The sequence below is a fragment of the Lepisma saccharinum genome, chromosome 2 (genome assembly GCF_977018435.1).
Source record: "Lepisma saccharinum chromosome 2, izLepSacc3.1, whole genome shotgun sequence".
Lineage (NCBI taxonomy): Eukaryota > Metazoa > Arthropoda > Insecta > Zygentoma > Lepismatidae > Lepisma > Lepisma saccharinum.
In genome coordinates, this window is record NC_139230.1 from 6,787,764 (window position 1) to 6,802,888 (window position 15,125).

The 15,125-nt window shown below is 38.0% G+C and overlaps 1 protein-coding gene across 1 annotated transcript in view; it reads left to right on the forward strand.

The window, feature by feature from the left end:
• Nucleotides 1-15,125, forward strand: part of LOC145983896 (uncharacterized) — a 199,102-nt gene that overhangs the window by 106,917 nt on the left and 77,060 nt on the right. The window contains exon 2 of the mRNA XM_083117000.1: nucleotides 730-862. Within this exon, the coding sequence (XP_082973126.1) occupies nucleotides 730-862 (133 nt within the window). The remainder of the gene's footprint in view (nucleotides 1-729; nucleotides 863-15,125) is intronic.

Here is a 15,125-nt window from a genome sequence, read left to right on the forward strand (position 1 = left end):
GCAACTTCTACAACCGGCGTAGAGTTAGGCAAAACACACAACTCCTTGCAGGGAAGAGAGTATTTCAGGATCTGTGCCCCATTTTTATTGCCGGTGACTGTACATCGATTTTGTATTTTCGTTATTTTGCCACTTTGTACCACTTTTGGATAATCGTGACTGTAAGGATGATTCACAATTATTCTGTCTCGGAAATCTCTGGAGCGAGGGAATGAGAGAAGTGAGCGCATGGAGGGGGAAACTTGGCTGAAGCTACCAGAAGTTTGCAGCATCGCCCACTGCTTCGCTCCGCCCCCTTGCTTTCTCCCCTCCTCTACCGTTATGCTCGGCCTTGCTCCACAGATTCCCGAGCCAGAGTGTAGGGGAAATTTATGAAGGGACATTCACGAAGGACACTTAAGCTCAGGTGTAGACTTAAACCCGGAACCTCCGGTTGAGAGACCGTGAGTTGACCACAGATTCGGCTTACTTTTATATTTTATCTGTACAGATAATATTAAATACGTTACCTAATTACACTATTTGCTCTATAAATTTCAGTGACATTTCCTTGAATCTGGCAGTTCTGTTGCACTTCCCATATTAGATTTGATGAAATGTTATTTTCTTATTTTCATGATTTCTTAGAATTTTTATGCAAATGTATAATTAGGGAAAATACTAAAGTATTAAATTTATGTTAGTGATTTCAGAATTGCGAATGTAAAAGGTAATCTTGGTTTATTTCAGTGTGTGATGTTGTTGGATCTGGCAACTGTGAAGCAGAAGACTTGACGAGATGTTCTGAACCGTTGAGAATGCTAACAAATGGACAGGAGCTTGCATTGGGTGCTAGCAAGGAAGAACTCGACGAACTCTGTCCGTAAGTATCTTTTCCGCATTATAAGCTGTTAGTCTTGGAAGAGTAGAGGCTTTTTTCCATGTCGAATATTTAAAACTAGTAGAACATCAAGGCGCACGTCTTGATTACAGAAAGTTTTATCACCTGTACAACGAGGAATTAACTCCACATGATAGTTTGTTTTTTTTAAAAAAAAAGTCACCAAAATCTATTGTGTGGTGGCCTTCAGGCAAGTCTGTACACTTTTATATTTCACAAGCCGGCTTCCTTTAAGGAGTGATCAGTGTAATTCGCTACGAAGCCAGAGGTTCGATGTATTTTTCTGTTGGTCCAATCATCCATTCATCCTCATCGATTACATCTGTATGTTGATTGAAATTTTATCTTTCACGGTCTTGCATCACTTAGTGTTTTTTTCGGGTTTTGGAGTATAAGAAGCCTTAGATTGGAAACTATGCTGTGGAGAACTTTATTCATGCGAATGGAGTACCTGCTCACTTCTTGAGTCGGTTTGATTGATTGATTTGGTTTATTGTACTTCGATTTTCTGCCACTTTCGGCTAATCGCAAAGATGACGATGATTGATATGATGAAATTGATGAAGGGACACTGACAAACAACACCCATGCCGAGATTCGAACCCACGAGCCCTGGCCTCGACTTCTTGAGTTTGTATTGGGACATGAGCTCATGACCACCTGCTCGTTTTTATTAATACAACTTGCCGACCTCCATGGCGGAGTGGTTAGCACAGCGCGCTACGACGTCAGGGGTCCAGGGTTCGAACCCCTGCCTGAGCATGGGTGTTATTTGTGATTGTCCCTTCATCAATCTCATATCATCACTCATCCTCATCGTCGCGATTAACCAAAAGTGGCATAAAAAGCTAAGTAAAATAAACAAAATCGAACAATAAAGTATTAATATGACCCATTGACGCAATTTGGCGGATATTACACTTTTCCTATCGCGGTGTAGTCCAAACGATTTTGTAGGCTTCTCAGAGTATCTGAGGGCCGGTTAAGTTCGGGGATATTTTTTTTTTTATTCTTAATAGAGACAATTGAAATGCGGCCTTCATTATTTGTCCCTTTCTACATCTCGGCGAAGCTTTCGGAGAGTCGGACATGGTAAAACGCGCACAATTCGATCGGCCTCTGGGCATTAAGCAAAGGCGAAGGCAACCCATCATTAGCTCCATTTGTCACTGTACACACTCGTTACTCCTCGTCACGGGGGGGGGGGTTTGTGTGTCTACTTTCTCTTGCGGCTGGATAAACGGATGCCCAGAATTTCGTTTTATCTGCATACGCCCGTGCAAGACGCCTCTGACTGGGAATTTGCATAGATTCTGTGGAGCGGCAGGACATGGGCCTCGTATTTCACCACTGTATCTGATTTACATGGCGTACAAGACTTAGGAAAATCGAGACAATTTCAGCTTGCGTTTCAGATTTTCCGCTTCACTGCTTCTTTCCTTGGTGGACGTGAAATGTAGGAATCAAAAACAAGATAGCGGCAGTATTTGTCCTTTCTAGTCAGCCCTTGTCTTCACAGTTTGGAGACACGCATGGCATTTTGCATATAATCTCATTTCCTTTATGAAGTTGTATCATATTTCATAACGGAACTTGTATATGACTTTTGTCATTTCCTGCACAATGGAACATTAGTTGAAGTTGGCAGCGTTCGTAGATTGGATTGTAAGGTTTGATGTTGAAAGGACTTGTTTGAATAATCTTTGCGATGTTAGCCCAACAATTTAACATGCATTGTGACGATATTTCTGAATATTTACTAATCAAAACCATTTATGATGTTCGCCTGCAACATGTTGTAGCAGTTTTATGTACATGTTCAAATGTTAGCAGATGCAAATTGTAACTGTTCATTTCCTAACATAACGCGGTGGTTTAGTCTGTACGGCGTCTGGCTGCCGCGCGAGAGATCCGGCTTCGATTTCCAGGTTGGCTCAGGGACTTTCAATGAGTTCGTAGTGCCAACCTTATGCAGTTAAGGCGGAGGAGCTTGGTGCTGATCACATTATCTCTCCATAATGGCTAAGATTATGAATGTGTGGTCTTACTGCCACACTCTCCATATGCCTTCATGGCACTGTGCAATGCACAGGGGATATCTTTACCTTTTTATTTATTCTACGCTCTGTCCCTGCAATATCTGGAGCAAGCGAACGAAGACAAGTCTCTGCGCAAGTAGTGACTCGATAGGGCTCCAGCAATAAACGCGCACACTGCTCCGCTCACTCGTTTTCTACCCTTCTCTACCGTTATGCGAGGCTTAGCTTCAGAGATTACCCAAACAGAGTGTAACACTAAATTTCGAGAGAACTACCATTTTCTTCAGGCGATTATTTTGGCTCTAGTATTAGGCAGTGTTTATTAAATACAATGCAAGCGTTTTCCATATGGAATATCAAAAAAACATCATTAATAACCGATTGTACCGATTGATGGTTTGCAATGAATTTTGTTCTTATTTCGCACATAATATAAATATTGATTTCATACTAATTCCCTCTATTGTTAACGGAGAACATAAGCTCTATGGAATAAATAAGTTTTGGTATGTAAGGCTATTTTGATACCTTCATGAAGTGCTGCTGTCAAAATATGTAAGTTAGAACATTAATCCTATTAATTCTCTCGACTCAGTTTGGCTTAGTTGTACGCGTAGTTACAGCTAGACTTGGCTTTCTTTGAATAGTAGCAAAATGCATTTCCTGTATACTTCAACGGATATGCAATTTTTGAGACTGTCTCAGAGTATATTTGTACGACGTTGTTCTGCCCATTTCCAGCATCGGGAGGAAAAAGATCTACAATAAGTGTTGCCAGATCTGATAGCAAGCAAACAATAACTGCAAATAAAACTGATAACACAGAAAACCGACCGGAGACCATAATCCGTGACGACGACGAGAAAACAGCTTTCACATGACAAGGTCAAATTTTGTTCGAGAAACACTGTTCTTGAGATGATTTCATCTCCAGAAGAGAAATGAAGAATTGCTCTAATTGAGATGTAGTTTGTATTATAAATATTTTCTTCTCTTTCAAAAATGTCTAAATGGTCCTGATATATCACGCGATTCCGTGAGCAATCAATCTTTGTTATTATTCCAATGCTACTGTTATCCACACTAAAAAAATATGCAACTGAATTGCGTAACACACTAATTGGCACAACACAGCAACTAATCGGGTGTTAAATGCAACCATACTTGGTATTGTAACAAGACACCAAAGGCGGTGCTAAACACCAATTCCGCATTAACACCAAAAAATGTTTTGTTGCCACCACTTTTTGTGGCAACTCAGTTGCACATTTTTTAGAGTAAATTCGAAACTAGGGGTTCTAAGTTTAATCAATTCTTTCTAATCCATTCTCATCGGTATGTATGTATTGTCGCGAAAAGTTGTTTGATGTGCAGGAAAGTACAGCCTTAGATCTATGCGATCTTGCATATCTGCAGTGCTATTTTGGATACCTGCTTATAAAAGTGTAGATTGGGAATGCTCACCTTGTTAACAAACTACAACCAGAGCGTATAGAAGAGAAAGTGCGTGCACTTCGGTTTCTTCCCGTAAGCCAAGTGAATAGAGCGGTGTCCCACCGAAACACTGGCAGCACCTTCGCTTGCGACGAACGTCTTCTGCTTGCAGTGCGACCGCGCTTTATGTAGAGCGTTGTGTTTTGTTGTACTAGAATAACATTGTGTACTTTTATTAATTACAACGTTGTTACGTTATTCAGTTTAGTGTTAGATTTGTGATTGATCCGTTGTGACTAGTTTGTGTTGTGTTCAACGCATTATTATTGTGTTTGAGACAGCAGCGAACGAAAACTACAAGATGTCTACGTGTTTCGTACCTGGCTGTAGATCTGGATATGATCTCTGTTCTTCAGGTAGTAGACATTTTTTTAGGCCACCTAAAGACAGTAATGGTTTCTCAAAATGGAAGTGTGCCATCCCTAGAATAAAAAACTAAGTCATAATTGCTATGTGTGTGATATTCATTTTTCCTCTGACCGTTTAGTGAAAGCGGATTCGTTCATAGTGGATGGCGAAACAGTAGAATTTCCACGACAAAGATGGAAATTAAAACCAGAAGCAGTTCATCATATATTTCCTAATCTGCCTAAATACCTCTCTAAGACAGTTAAGAAGCGAAAATCTCCCATGAAAAGGCAATCCTTGCGGACAGATGATAATGAAGTAGGTACTCGTCGCAATGTATCATTAAGCTTATCAGTAGAGGATGATTTGCTTCACACTGCGGATGCTAGCAATGCAATAGCATTGCTAAAGAAAAAACTTAAGAATCAGAAACGCAATTAATTAGAACGCTAAAATAAATTTGCTTGAGAAAGGCGTTAAAGATGCTAAATTAAAGACAACGGTCACACAGTCAAAACAGTTCGCGTCTCTTAGCAAAAATCAAAAAATTGTAATTGATACAATCTTAAAGAAATGCCAACTGAAAAGTAAGAGAGGAATGAGACACAGTTCTGAGTTTATATTGGATTCTCTTCTTTTAAAAATTAAGTCCCCCAAGGGGTATTAGACACTGTTTGCATCACGATTTGCTACCTTTGCCTTCTGAAGATCACTTGAAAAAATTGGTGAAGGGTCTTAAATGTCCTTATGCAATCAATTTACATACCAGCAAAACTTGCTTTACTTTCGGGCGGAAACTGTGAATACAGGACTGAATCTCTTCTTACGTCTTTTGTTAATCAAATGCGAACTCTCTAGAACAACCGAAAATAAAAATCTTTCGGTGAAGAAGCAAGCTGAAAATAAAATAAGGGAAAAAAATGCCATTGTTGAAGATGAAATTCAAATACCGAACTGGGAAAACAACATACCGAACTTAAATGAACAAAGTGTTGGTAAAGAATACTTGGTGTATCATTTGGCAGGATACATAGTGCGGTATATTTCAAAAGTGACGGATTGTAAACTGTGTACAACTTTTCTGCACGGGGAACCAACTAATGTACCTGCCCCACTTAAGCTAATCCAAGACTATGGTTCCGGCGAGGGCTGTAAATACCTTACCTATGCATAGAAAAGTGTTTATGGTGTGCTGTTACGAGTGGAAGAAGTTGTTGCAAAAAAATTATCATGTGCTAATAGTTTATGGGGTGATATATTTTTTGAGTGTTTTGGACAATTTAAATATAATTGCTGTAAAAACTTCGCAATTAGGATGCTGTGAAGATCATGTGCTGCGTACGCTATCTAAACTCGTATTTCACTATCTGAAATGTCGATTTTTCTTCCGCATCAAGGGGATAAGAAAGGAATTAAGTGCCTCGAACACAGCAAAATCATCTCGGAAATTCTCCAAACTATCCAGCTGCTGAGCTCTTCTCCAAACGTAAGTAACATGCATTTTTGTTTCTTATGTAGTTAGTTATGTAAGTAACGCGAGCATCTTCCGCGCCGTCTCAAACGTCACCACTGCCATCTAGGTGGTGGACCACGGCAACTCAGGGAGTGCGCACACTATTTATTCTATACGCTCTGCTACAACTTTCTACGCCAGATACACAAATTCGCGACGTAAAGCAGCCCAGTGAGGAACCAATCGACCAAAAAAACATGTCCGTTCTGTTGTTTGATGTACACCTGAAGTAAATAAAGGGTTTGTGTATGCTTCTCGAGAATTTCCGGGTTCGAGTCCCGGCATGGGTGTTCTTCGAGAGTGTCTCTTCCTCAAATTTCATCACATCATCACTCATCCTCATCTTAGCGATTAGCCAAGAGTTTAAGAAAAGCAAAGTAAAATAAACCAAATCAATCGATCGAACATCTCCGCGGCAATGGCACGACTATTATCTCCTTGCTACTTGTTATTCTCTCCTTCCATTACGTCACAGTAAATCTCAAGATAGAAGCAAGTGAAATGTTTTGAGAGGAACCAATGACTTTTGAAGTTCATAAAATCAACGATTTATATTTTTAGATTTTCATTTCAGGAGATATTTTGGTAGGCGGGAAAAAAAGGCATTCCACTGTGGCAGTGTGAAATTCCTACATTTTTTTTTATTTATGCAGAAAAAGTTATGTAAAATTACGGACAATTCGAAAGGTTTATTTTCTTCCGCACCAAAAGCTTTAATCAGTTATATATCGGTGTATTTATGTTCTCAATCTCGACAATAATGGTAGATATGGTTGACACGGGGCTATTTTGCATCCGTCACATTATACGACGTCCAGTCACTTACCGTTACAAATAGCAACTCTAACGTTGCATAACTAAAATCTTAAAATATCCTTACCTTGGTTAAAAGCTGAGGCTGTAAACGGGCACACAGTACACACAAAGACAAAAATACAGGACGACACACACAAAATTATACTGGCCATAGTGCCAGTCGCCAGAGCCTCGTTCGTCTGCAAAATGCAGTCCAGGGTGTACTGCGTGGAAGTGAGGTTGACTTTTGGGCGCCTACGTGGAAGGTACCCCCTTACACCCTAGAGACTAAAAGGATAACACGATTCAATTTCGCACTGATGTAATAACTCTTCTTGCTATTCAGTTGCTTTACTTGAGTGTTTTTTCTACAGCAGGAGGCAATTTATCAAGCAATGTGTTGCTAATGGAGTTGTCAGTTGAACAAATCTGTTTCCTTCGTGGGAAGGTCAGTAGGTTGGGCATCTGAGTGTATTTTGCTGATGCGAGTTGAGACTCGTGTTTATGTAATAGGTGGAGCTTCAAAAAGTGAAGTGGAGAAGACAGAACGGGTGCAATTTTGAAACCGTTCTGTATAAAACAGCAATGAGAGTAGCTACAAAGCTGAGAACATAGTGACGCACATACTATTACAAACATATATGGTTGAACCTTTCCACTGATTGTCTCTATTACAATACCTTATAGTGTAATGTACTCTCGTCTATTTCTGGGTTCGAATCTCGGCCTGGACATGGATGTTCTTTGCGAGTCTCTCTTTACCAATTTCATCACTCATCCTCACCTTCGCGATTATATAATAGTGGCAGAAGAGCGAAATAAAATAAACAAAATCAATCAAACTTTCGTCTTTTTGAGTTCAGTTGTTTTAAGTCCACTTTATAAACAGTAAGGCCAATCGAGATTGGACCTACAGTTTAAAGTGGGATCCAAACCACTATGAGCTATGGATGTTTGTGAGTGTCCATCCATCAATTTCATCATATCATCACTCATCTCCATCTTCGCAAATTAGCCAAACAGTGGCACAAGAAGCGAAGTAAAATAAAACATATCATTCAATCAATCTAATGAACTTGGGCAAATTTATAGTAACAGAATGATGCGTTCTTCTGACTTATACCAGCAGTTCGAAAAGAGGAAGAACCCAACGTCTAGAGACTATAAGTTGTAGAATTTTTTTTATACATACCAACTTCTTGGTAAACATAATCACCATTATTATTAATGCGTTATCCCTGAATGTGAATGTAATGCAGGTCATGTGTCACGAATGGGAGAGGAAAGCAGAATTTACAGGATTCTTGTTGGGAAACCTGATGGTAAGAAACCTGTTGGAAAGTCAAGACGAAGATTGAGGGATAACGTTGAGATGGACCTAAAGCAAAGCGGCAAGGATCGAAAAGATTGGATTGATCTTACCCATTATAGGGACAGATGGAAGGCTTATGTTGCTGCATCCATATACCTTCGGGTTTAAGAAGGCTAGAGAGTTAGTTATGTGAATGTTATTCAGATCGTGCAATAAGTGGTAGACCATAATTTTAATGCTCCTTGAATATTTTTTGTCCGCGGTTAGGAGTGGGTTGTGTTGAAGAGCGGTAGGATGTTCTAAATCTAGTAGCTTGTCATCCTTGAAGGTTCCCGCGTAACTGATGCAAAGATAACGACAGTCACTCACGTAATATGAAATTTAATCCTATCTCGCCATCTTTAGCAACTCCTTTGTGATCTTGACAGCTGACTTGTTTGAATTGTATGTAGGTGTTAAAATGGAAGGTGTCTTGGTAATCATCCTGATGCTAGTGAAACCAACCTGACAAGACAATTTTTACAATATGGTGCCTATGCTATATCCATGATAGGACTGGACCTACAGTTAGTTGGATCAGAACATTTATGTGCCTCTACTGGGTATTGAGCCAGGGACGCTTTCATAACAAGGCGACGACGTTACCACTGCGCCATCGGAGAGTCCCTTAATAAATTAAGGGAACTCTTTTTCACACGTAAAATACTATTTTGTACGCCAAGTACGTAAGTTACTAATAAATAACACGTAATTTACGTAAAATACACATAGTTAATTACTTGTCCAAGTTTCATAGTGATTTTTATTTTATCCAGTTTCAATCCTCAAAGAAGATCGTAGGCCAGTGCATCCACATTCCTCCAGAAATATGCACGTGAGTTTGCATTGGAATTTAATTTTTCACGCCAACATTCCACATCCATCCGGTCGACCTTGAGTTGCTGCCAACATACATGGATCAATCGCTTTATTCACTGCCAATGCGATATGTTTAGGAACAACTTAAATTGGCGTTATGTTTATGATCCTAATATGTTTATCCAAATGATGTCTATCCAGATACCAGCAATAGCTTCTACCTTCTGGCTGGCAGGCGTCAATATTACGCTCTATTAAAGAGCTCCCACGCCCTGCGCTATTTGGGACTTAATTTGTTTGCGTTTTATAGCTAATTTCGCTCTGTGGCCCTGTTGCTGCTTTGAGTGAAAGTTGAGACATATTTGCTCCCCGTCGGAAGCTTTTGTGCGAAAGAACGTTATTGAGTTGCCTTTGTATGCTTAAGCCTTCAGATGAAATTTGAAGCAGAATGAGTTGTGACCGGATATGCCAATAGGGGCTTTGGAGACTGTTGACTTGTTCGTGCAGGAAGATAATTTTAGTTTCCTTAGAATTTCGTTGTCACTTCTGTTGCCCAGGTAACTATGAAACAAATTTCTTCCTGAGCGATAAACGTATCACACGTTCTCATGTAATTTGCCTGGCAGTTGCTAGAGTCCTTTATACTTATTTGCCATTTCCGAGCTCTCGAGACTAAATACAGTCTGCCCTCCAGGGATGACACATATAATCAAGGCCACGGATGTTTCTCTTAGCATCAGGCTGATATATAACTGTCCTCTTATGTGTGTTTATCAACCGAGACGGCCTCTATAGACGAGCATGTTGAGGATTCGACTCATCTCCGAAGGTTAGGTTAGAGTTGTGGACCGGACGCGGTTGTTACATTGTGTTTATTTTATCTAATCACCCTTCAACCTAATCGTCGCGATCAAGCTAAAGATACAGAAAATAGTGATAAAAGTACTAAATATCCTTTGAAGTGTACACTCCTGTTCAGATAAAGTGGCACATACTTCAACTGTCCAACATACAAAATGTGTCACTTTATGTGAACAGGAGTGTACAGTGAATCGCTTATCCCAAGGTAGATTTTGTGGTTATAATCTCGCGGTGAAGACAAGATTATTCTCTGTATTTTCATACAGACCCTTTCACCCTTTCTCCTCCAACTATGGAGACATTCCCCTACAACTGTTGAATATAATTCCATCGAACTGTTCACAAAACCATCCGAATTTTTTGTCAGTTTGTTGTTCTTGTATATTTTTGCATATCTAAATAAATAATAATAATTTCAAATTTACACTCGTGTGTGTGTTTCCTTAACCCATTTTCTATTATTATTGTGAATTAATTATAGTAACTGGACGTTGTAGTGTAGCCATTGATCTGCTCAGCATTATTAAATTATTAGAAGTATTGTAGAGGGTCTTATCGAAGACTATAACTTTAAGTGTAAATATCTTACTCTCGTAATATTATTCTGCATCTTACATATTTTTATCCCTGTAATTTTGTGAGAGTTACGTGATTTAGTGCTATATTAGGTTGTATACTGTGCTCAGCACTTAAAATAAACTATTATTATTATTATTATGTATACTTTTCATTTGCAAAGTTGTGACTGAAGATTTTACGATACAACAACCCACTCATAATTTAATACGTAAATATAGATACTGCGAAATCTACCCACTACATAGAATCTAGACGGAATTCAGTGTTTAGGACTTTTGAACAAGCTCCAGTCTTCAGCTTTCATCTCTGAAATTATATACCAACTGGGTTTCATTCGTCCTGAGCCCTTCATTGACTCCGGAACTCCTTTTCTTTCATATTTTTCTTCCTCTCTGCTTGGTCCGGAAACTTAATTCGTACGGATTATATTCTCGCAAAGGGGAAATCCTCGGGAAAGTTTGTGATGTGCTCCAAGACGAGGAAGTTGGACATTTGGAAGAAAAATGAAATAAACAGAGAAGTGTGCTAGAAATAATTTTGCAAGGAAGCAGTTTTTAAAGGGGGATTTTAATTATACACTTCATCTTGCTTAATATATTAATTACACAGACATTTTGTTGTCGCTGATTCGCTTTCGTTCTAGCACAGATATTTAAATTTTTCATTGCTGACTAAATGTAATACGAGGGCTCTAGATTTGTTACTTGGTTATTTTACGTTGCATTTCTACCTCTTCAACAACTACCCAAACAACTCCACCATATCTCGACTCTCCAAGCTGCTCCAGCGAATATTTTTCTGTTTCCTGTTTTAAATTTGATTATTGATCAGTGATTATTTTTATACTCTTAATTGTACATCTAAGATCTACCTTGGAAGTTGAACATATGGATATAAAGGCTGACGGTGAAACTACGCGTATTTGTTGCATTTAATAACGAAGACATTTTTCCCAAATGTTTGAGAATTATATTTTTAATGAAATACTAAAACTATAAGTTTTGATATATTTCTTTGAAATACTGGTAGTTTTAATTTTGTAACCAATATTTAAAGCCCATCTTTCTATTGTATAGTACCCAAGTAGTCGACAAACAAGAAATAGTTCCAAGAAACAGTAACAGATGAGGAAAAATGCTGCTATGAATTAATAGAATAATACTATTTGTATATTTCCTAACTAGTATTTGCATGCATCTGTAGTTACCCAGATATAATATTCTACTCTTTAGGTTGGTTTCAATAATGAGGATGTTTGATAATTTGACGAAGTAGACAAGAAACACAAAGGTACTTACTATGGATTGCAGTGTGTTACGCTAACCACTACACTACAGAGGATGGTTACAACCGAAATAATGTCATCTTGAGATTTTGTGGTATTTACCGTAGGAATATTTTATAAACCTGGAAATATGAAAAACATAAGTAAAATAGAGGTCAGACACAATTACAACAATCGTCGTCGCGGTCACAGCGTGTTAAGTGGTCGATTTTTGATCTCGCCACCGAAGGTCCTGGATTGAGACCCAGCATGCGTGTTATTTGTGTGCTCCTTCATTAGTTTCATCTAATCATCTCATCTTTATCGTTGCGATTAGGCAAAAGTGGAAGAAAACGACACAAAAATAAAAAATACAGATGTCATTACAAGTCAGGGTCCTATTTTTTAGACTGATTCATGATTTTTTGGTATTTTCTTATCTTGGCTCTGTGCATATTCATATGTATCGATCTACTTCATCATGAGCTAAGTTTCAAAAACTTTCAGACCAGACAGAACTAGCCTCGGTGACTGTAATGGCGTAAACGTGGAAGCGAGAAGCACAAGGCTTAAGCTGACCTCTGTGGCCGACATCAATGTACAAAGTTTCGTCTCTTTGGCCCGTCCACACCTGCAGTAGAGCCACTCTCCTCGAGGTAGACCGAGGGCACTTCCTGGCTTCCTTAATAGTTGAAACGTTGCGTCCCGAGTGCTAATGTTCTTAAGTTTCAGTAATAGGCATTCATTTCCGAAAAGCATGGTGGTTATGAGTAGACCATCCAGAGCCGGCGAGGATGGAAATGGCCAATATTTCCGTCACAATTAATGTGTGCAAAGCTAGGTATATCTGACCTTATGCTCGGAGTCTAAGCGAGAACACAGTCCAACAATTGGTTGCAGCAAAACCCATACAAGTGCGAAGCACATATATTATAAGGGTACAGTGCCCTATGTTTATCACTATTTACACTGGGAAAGTTTTATCATGGGTAGTAATAGTTTTAATGTGGTTAGCAACAATTCTCCACCGCGGTCAGCAGAGTATTTCCAATCGTTTTACTTTCTATAACCTAAATTCTATTTTGAGAGCAGTTTGAGTGTACTCCAGAGCAACTTTGATTAGACAATTTTGAGAAGACCAGGATGATTCGATGGCGGTACATTTTTTCTAGATTTGTAATTTTCCAAGTGTATCAAGTTACAGATTGAAAATATTATTCCCCAGTGTGTTACCTTGGAACCTTTGACGATTGTTAAAGGATGCAACAAGAAATAGTAATACCCAAGTCATAGCGGGAAGAAGTGGGCAATAGGATAGAAATAGCTATTTATTTGCCCACCAAATTTGCTTGACAGTAAATACCCTGTAGTAAATTCTACACGAAAATACAGATTGTTTCGTTTAAATTAACCAAAACCGTTTGGTTTTTGGTAATCATAAGCAAGAAATCGTGATAGCTTTTTACTATATTTGACAAAACTATATTATACTATAAAAAGATTATCCTGATTTGGTCAGAATTGCTAAATAAATCGGTGACAATCAAAAATTGTTTATCGTTGATTTAAACAAATATTTGACCTATTTTTTATTCGGAACATTTTTTCTTTCATTCTACATTGGAAAAAGTAATACCATCAGATACCATGAATTTTGAACAAACAATTTAAGTTTCTCCTTAGTTTTTCTTTAGTCAATTCAGATAATAAGTAACATAACCTGAAGAGAAGGTTCTGCAGTCGCTCAACCTGTGAAAGATATACATTGAAAGATAAGTGTGGATTGTTAGTCTTTGTAAAATTATGCATTTTAAAGCATTTTTTTACGGAATACATCCAAACAGAACTAATTTAGATTTACTCTCAATTCAGAAGATCAGTTTTTGATTGTGACAATGTGATACTCCCTCAGGTTTTTTACGGGATATTTCACCTGATATAGAGTTTCTGTAATGTGGAGATTTTTATGTAAGATCGTCTGCATAAGCATCACGATAACCAACAAGTCATCCTACAATTGGCCACTATAATGCTCTATATTCTGCAGAGTGATTTATATTTCCGCCTTAAGACTAGGAAGGATTCGACATTACTGTGATTCGTCACTGTGAAGAATCCCCCCAAAACATGGATGGTTGGTATGTTGCCAATTTTGAAGAAAACTGATGCTTCTCTGGGGAAAATCCATTTTCCTAAAACAACCACTCTTTTTCACCATGAACAGTGTACGTATGAATACACTCGATTCTAGTTACCAGTATTTTATGTCGTCATTAGTATTTTATTATAAACTTACCCTTGTGTGCACCACTTAATATATTTGCCAAATATTTCCTAGCCAGTGGCAATAGATAGTGAAGACTGCAAATGATAAAGATAATACTTAAATTCTGACACCAAATAACCCATATCTCGGTGGCATTTTGAAGTGATAATACGGATATCCTTGATAAACAACTTAAATATGAGTTATTCAGATAATAGTTTTATTTTGATATCCTTACATTAAGAGATCTGTTTATGCGAATAATTCGCATATTGATTATTCTGAACGTTTGTTTTATCCGGATTGACCTGATAGATAAATAAGTTTTGTTAAATTGAGATAAATAAACCTATGCTATCCAGAATAAACATTATTGGCAATTGAACGTCGATTGAAACAAATTGAATGAAAAGGTGTTACGAAACCAGAACGTATAATCCAGATTGCTTCAATATTAGTGTGTGTGTGGTGGTAAGGTTCGAAACCAGTAACAGGTATGGTAAGTGACATATTTCTGTATGATGATGTCAAAGGTTTCAGTTATTGTTTTTGTAATCCACACATATTGGAAAATTATCACTAACGATGTAAAATTATAGATTTGCAAATTATGTGCAGTTCGCAATTCGTACATATGAAGTTTCAATTGATGTGGATTATACAATTGCAAAGTGAAATATTTCTTTAGTATAAGGAGGAAGACTAAATGTAACAGAACTTCAATGCAACTATGAATATTTTTTTCTTTGACTTAGAGATCTTTTAAGGTAAGTAATTCATGTGAATATTTTATTTACTAACTAATTTGTAAATGCAACAAACAACGCAAGATACTGTAATTTTCAAGAAAAACAAATTTAAATAATATTTTTATCTTTGCCATGGCTCTAGGCTCTATCAAACCAGCCAAAATAAT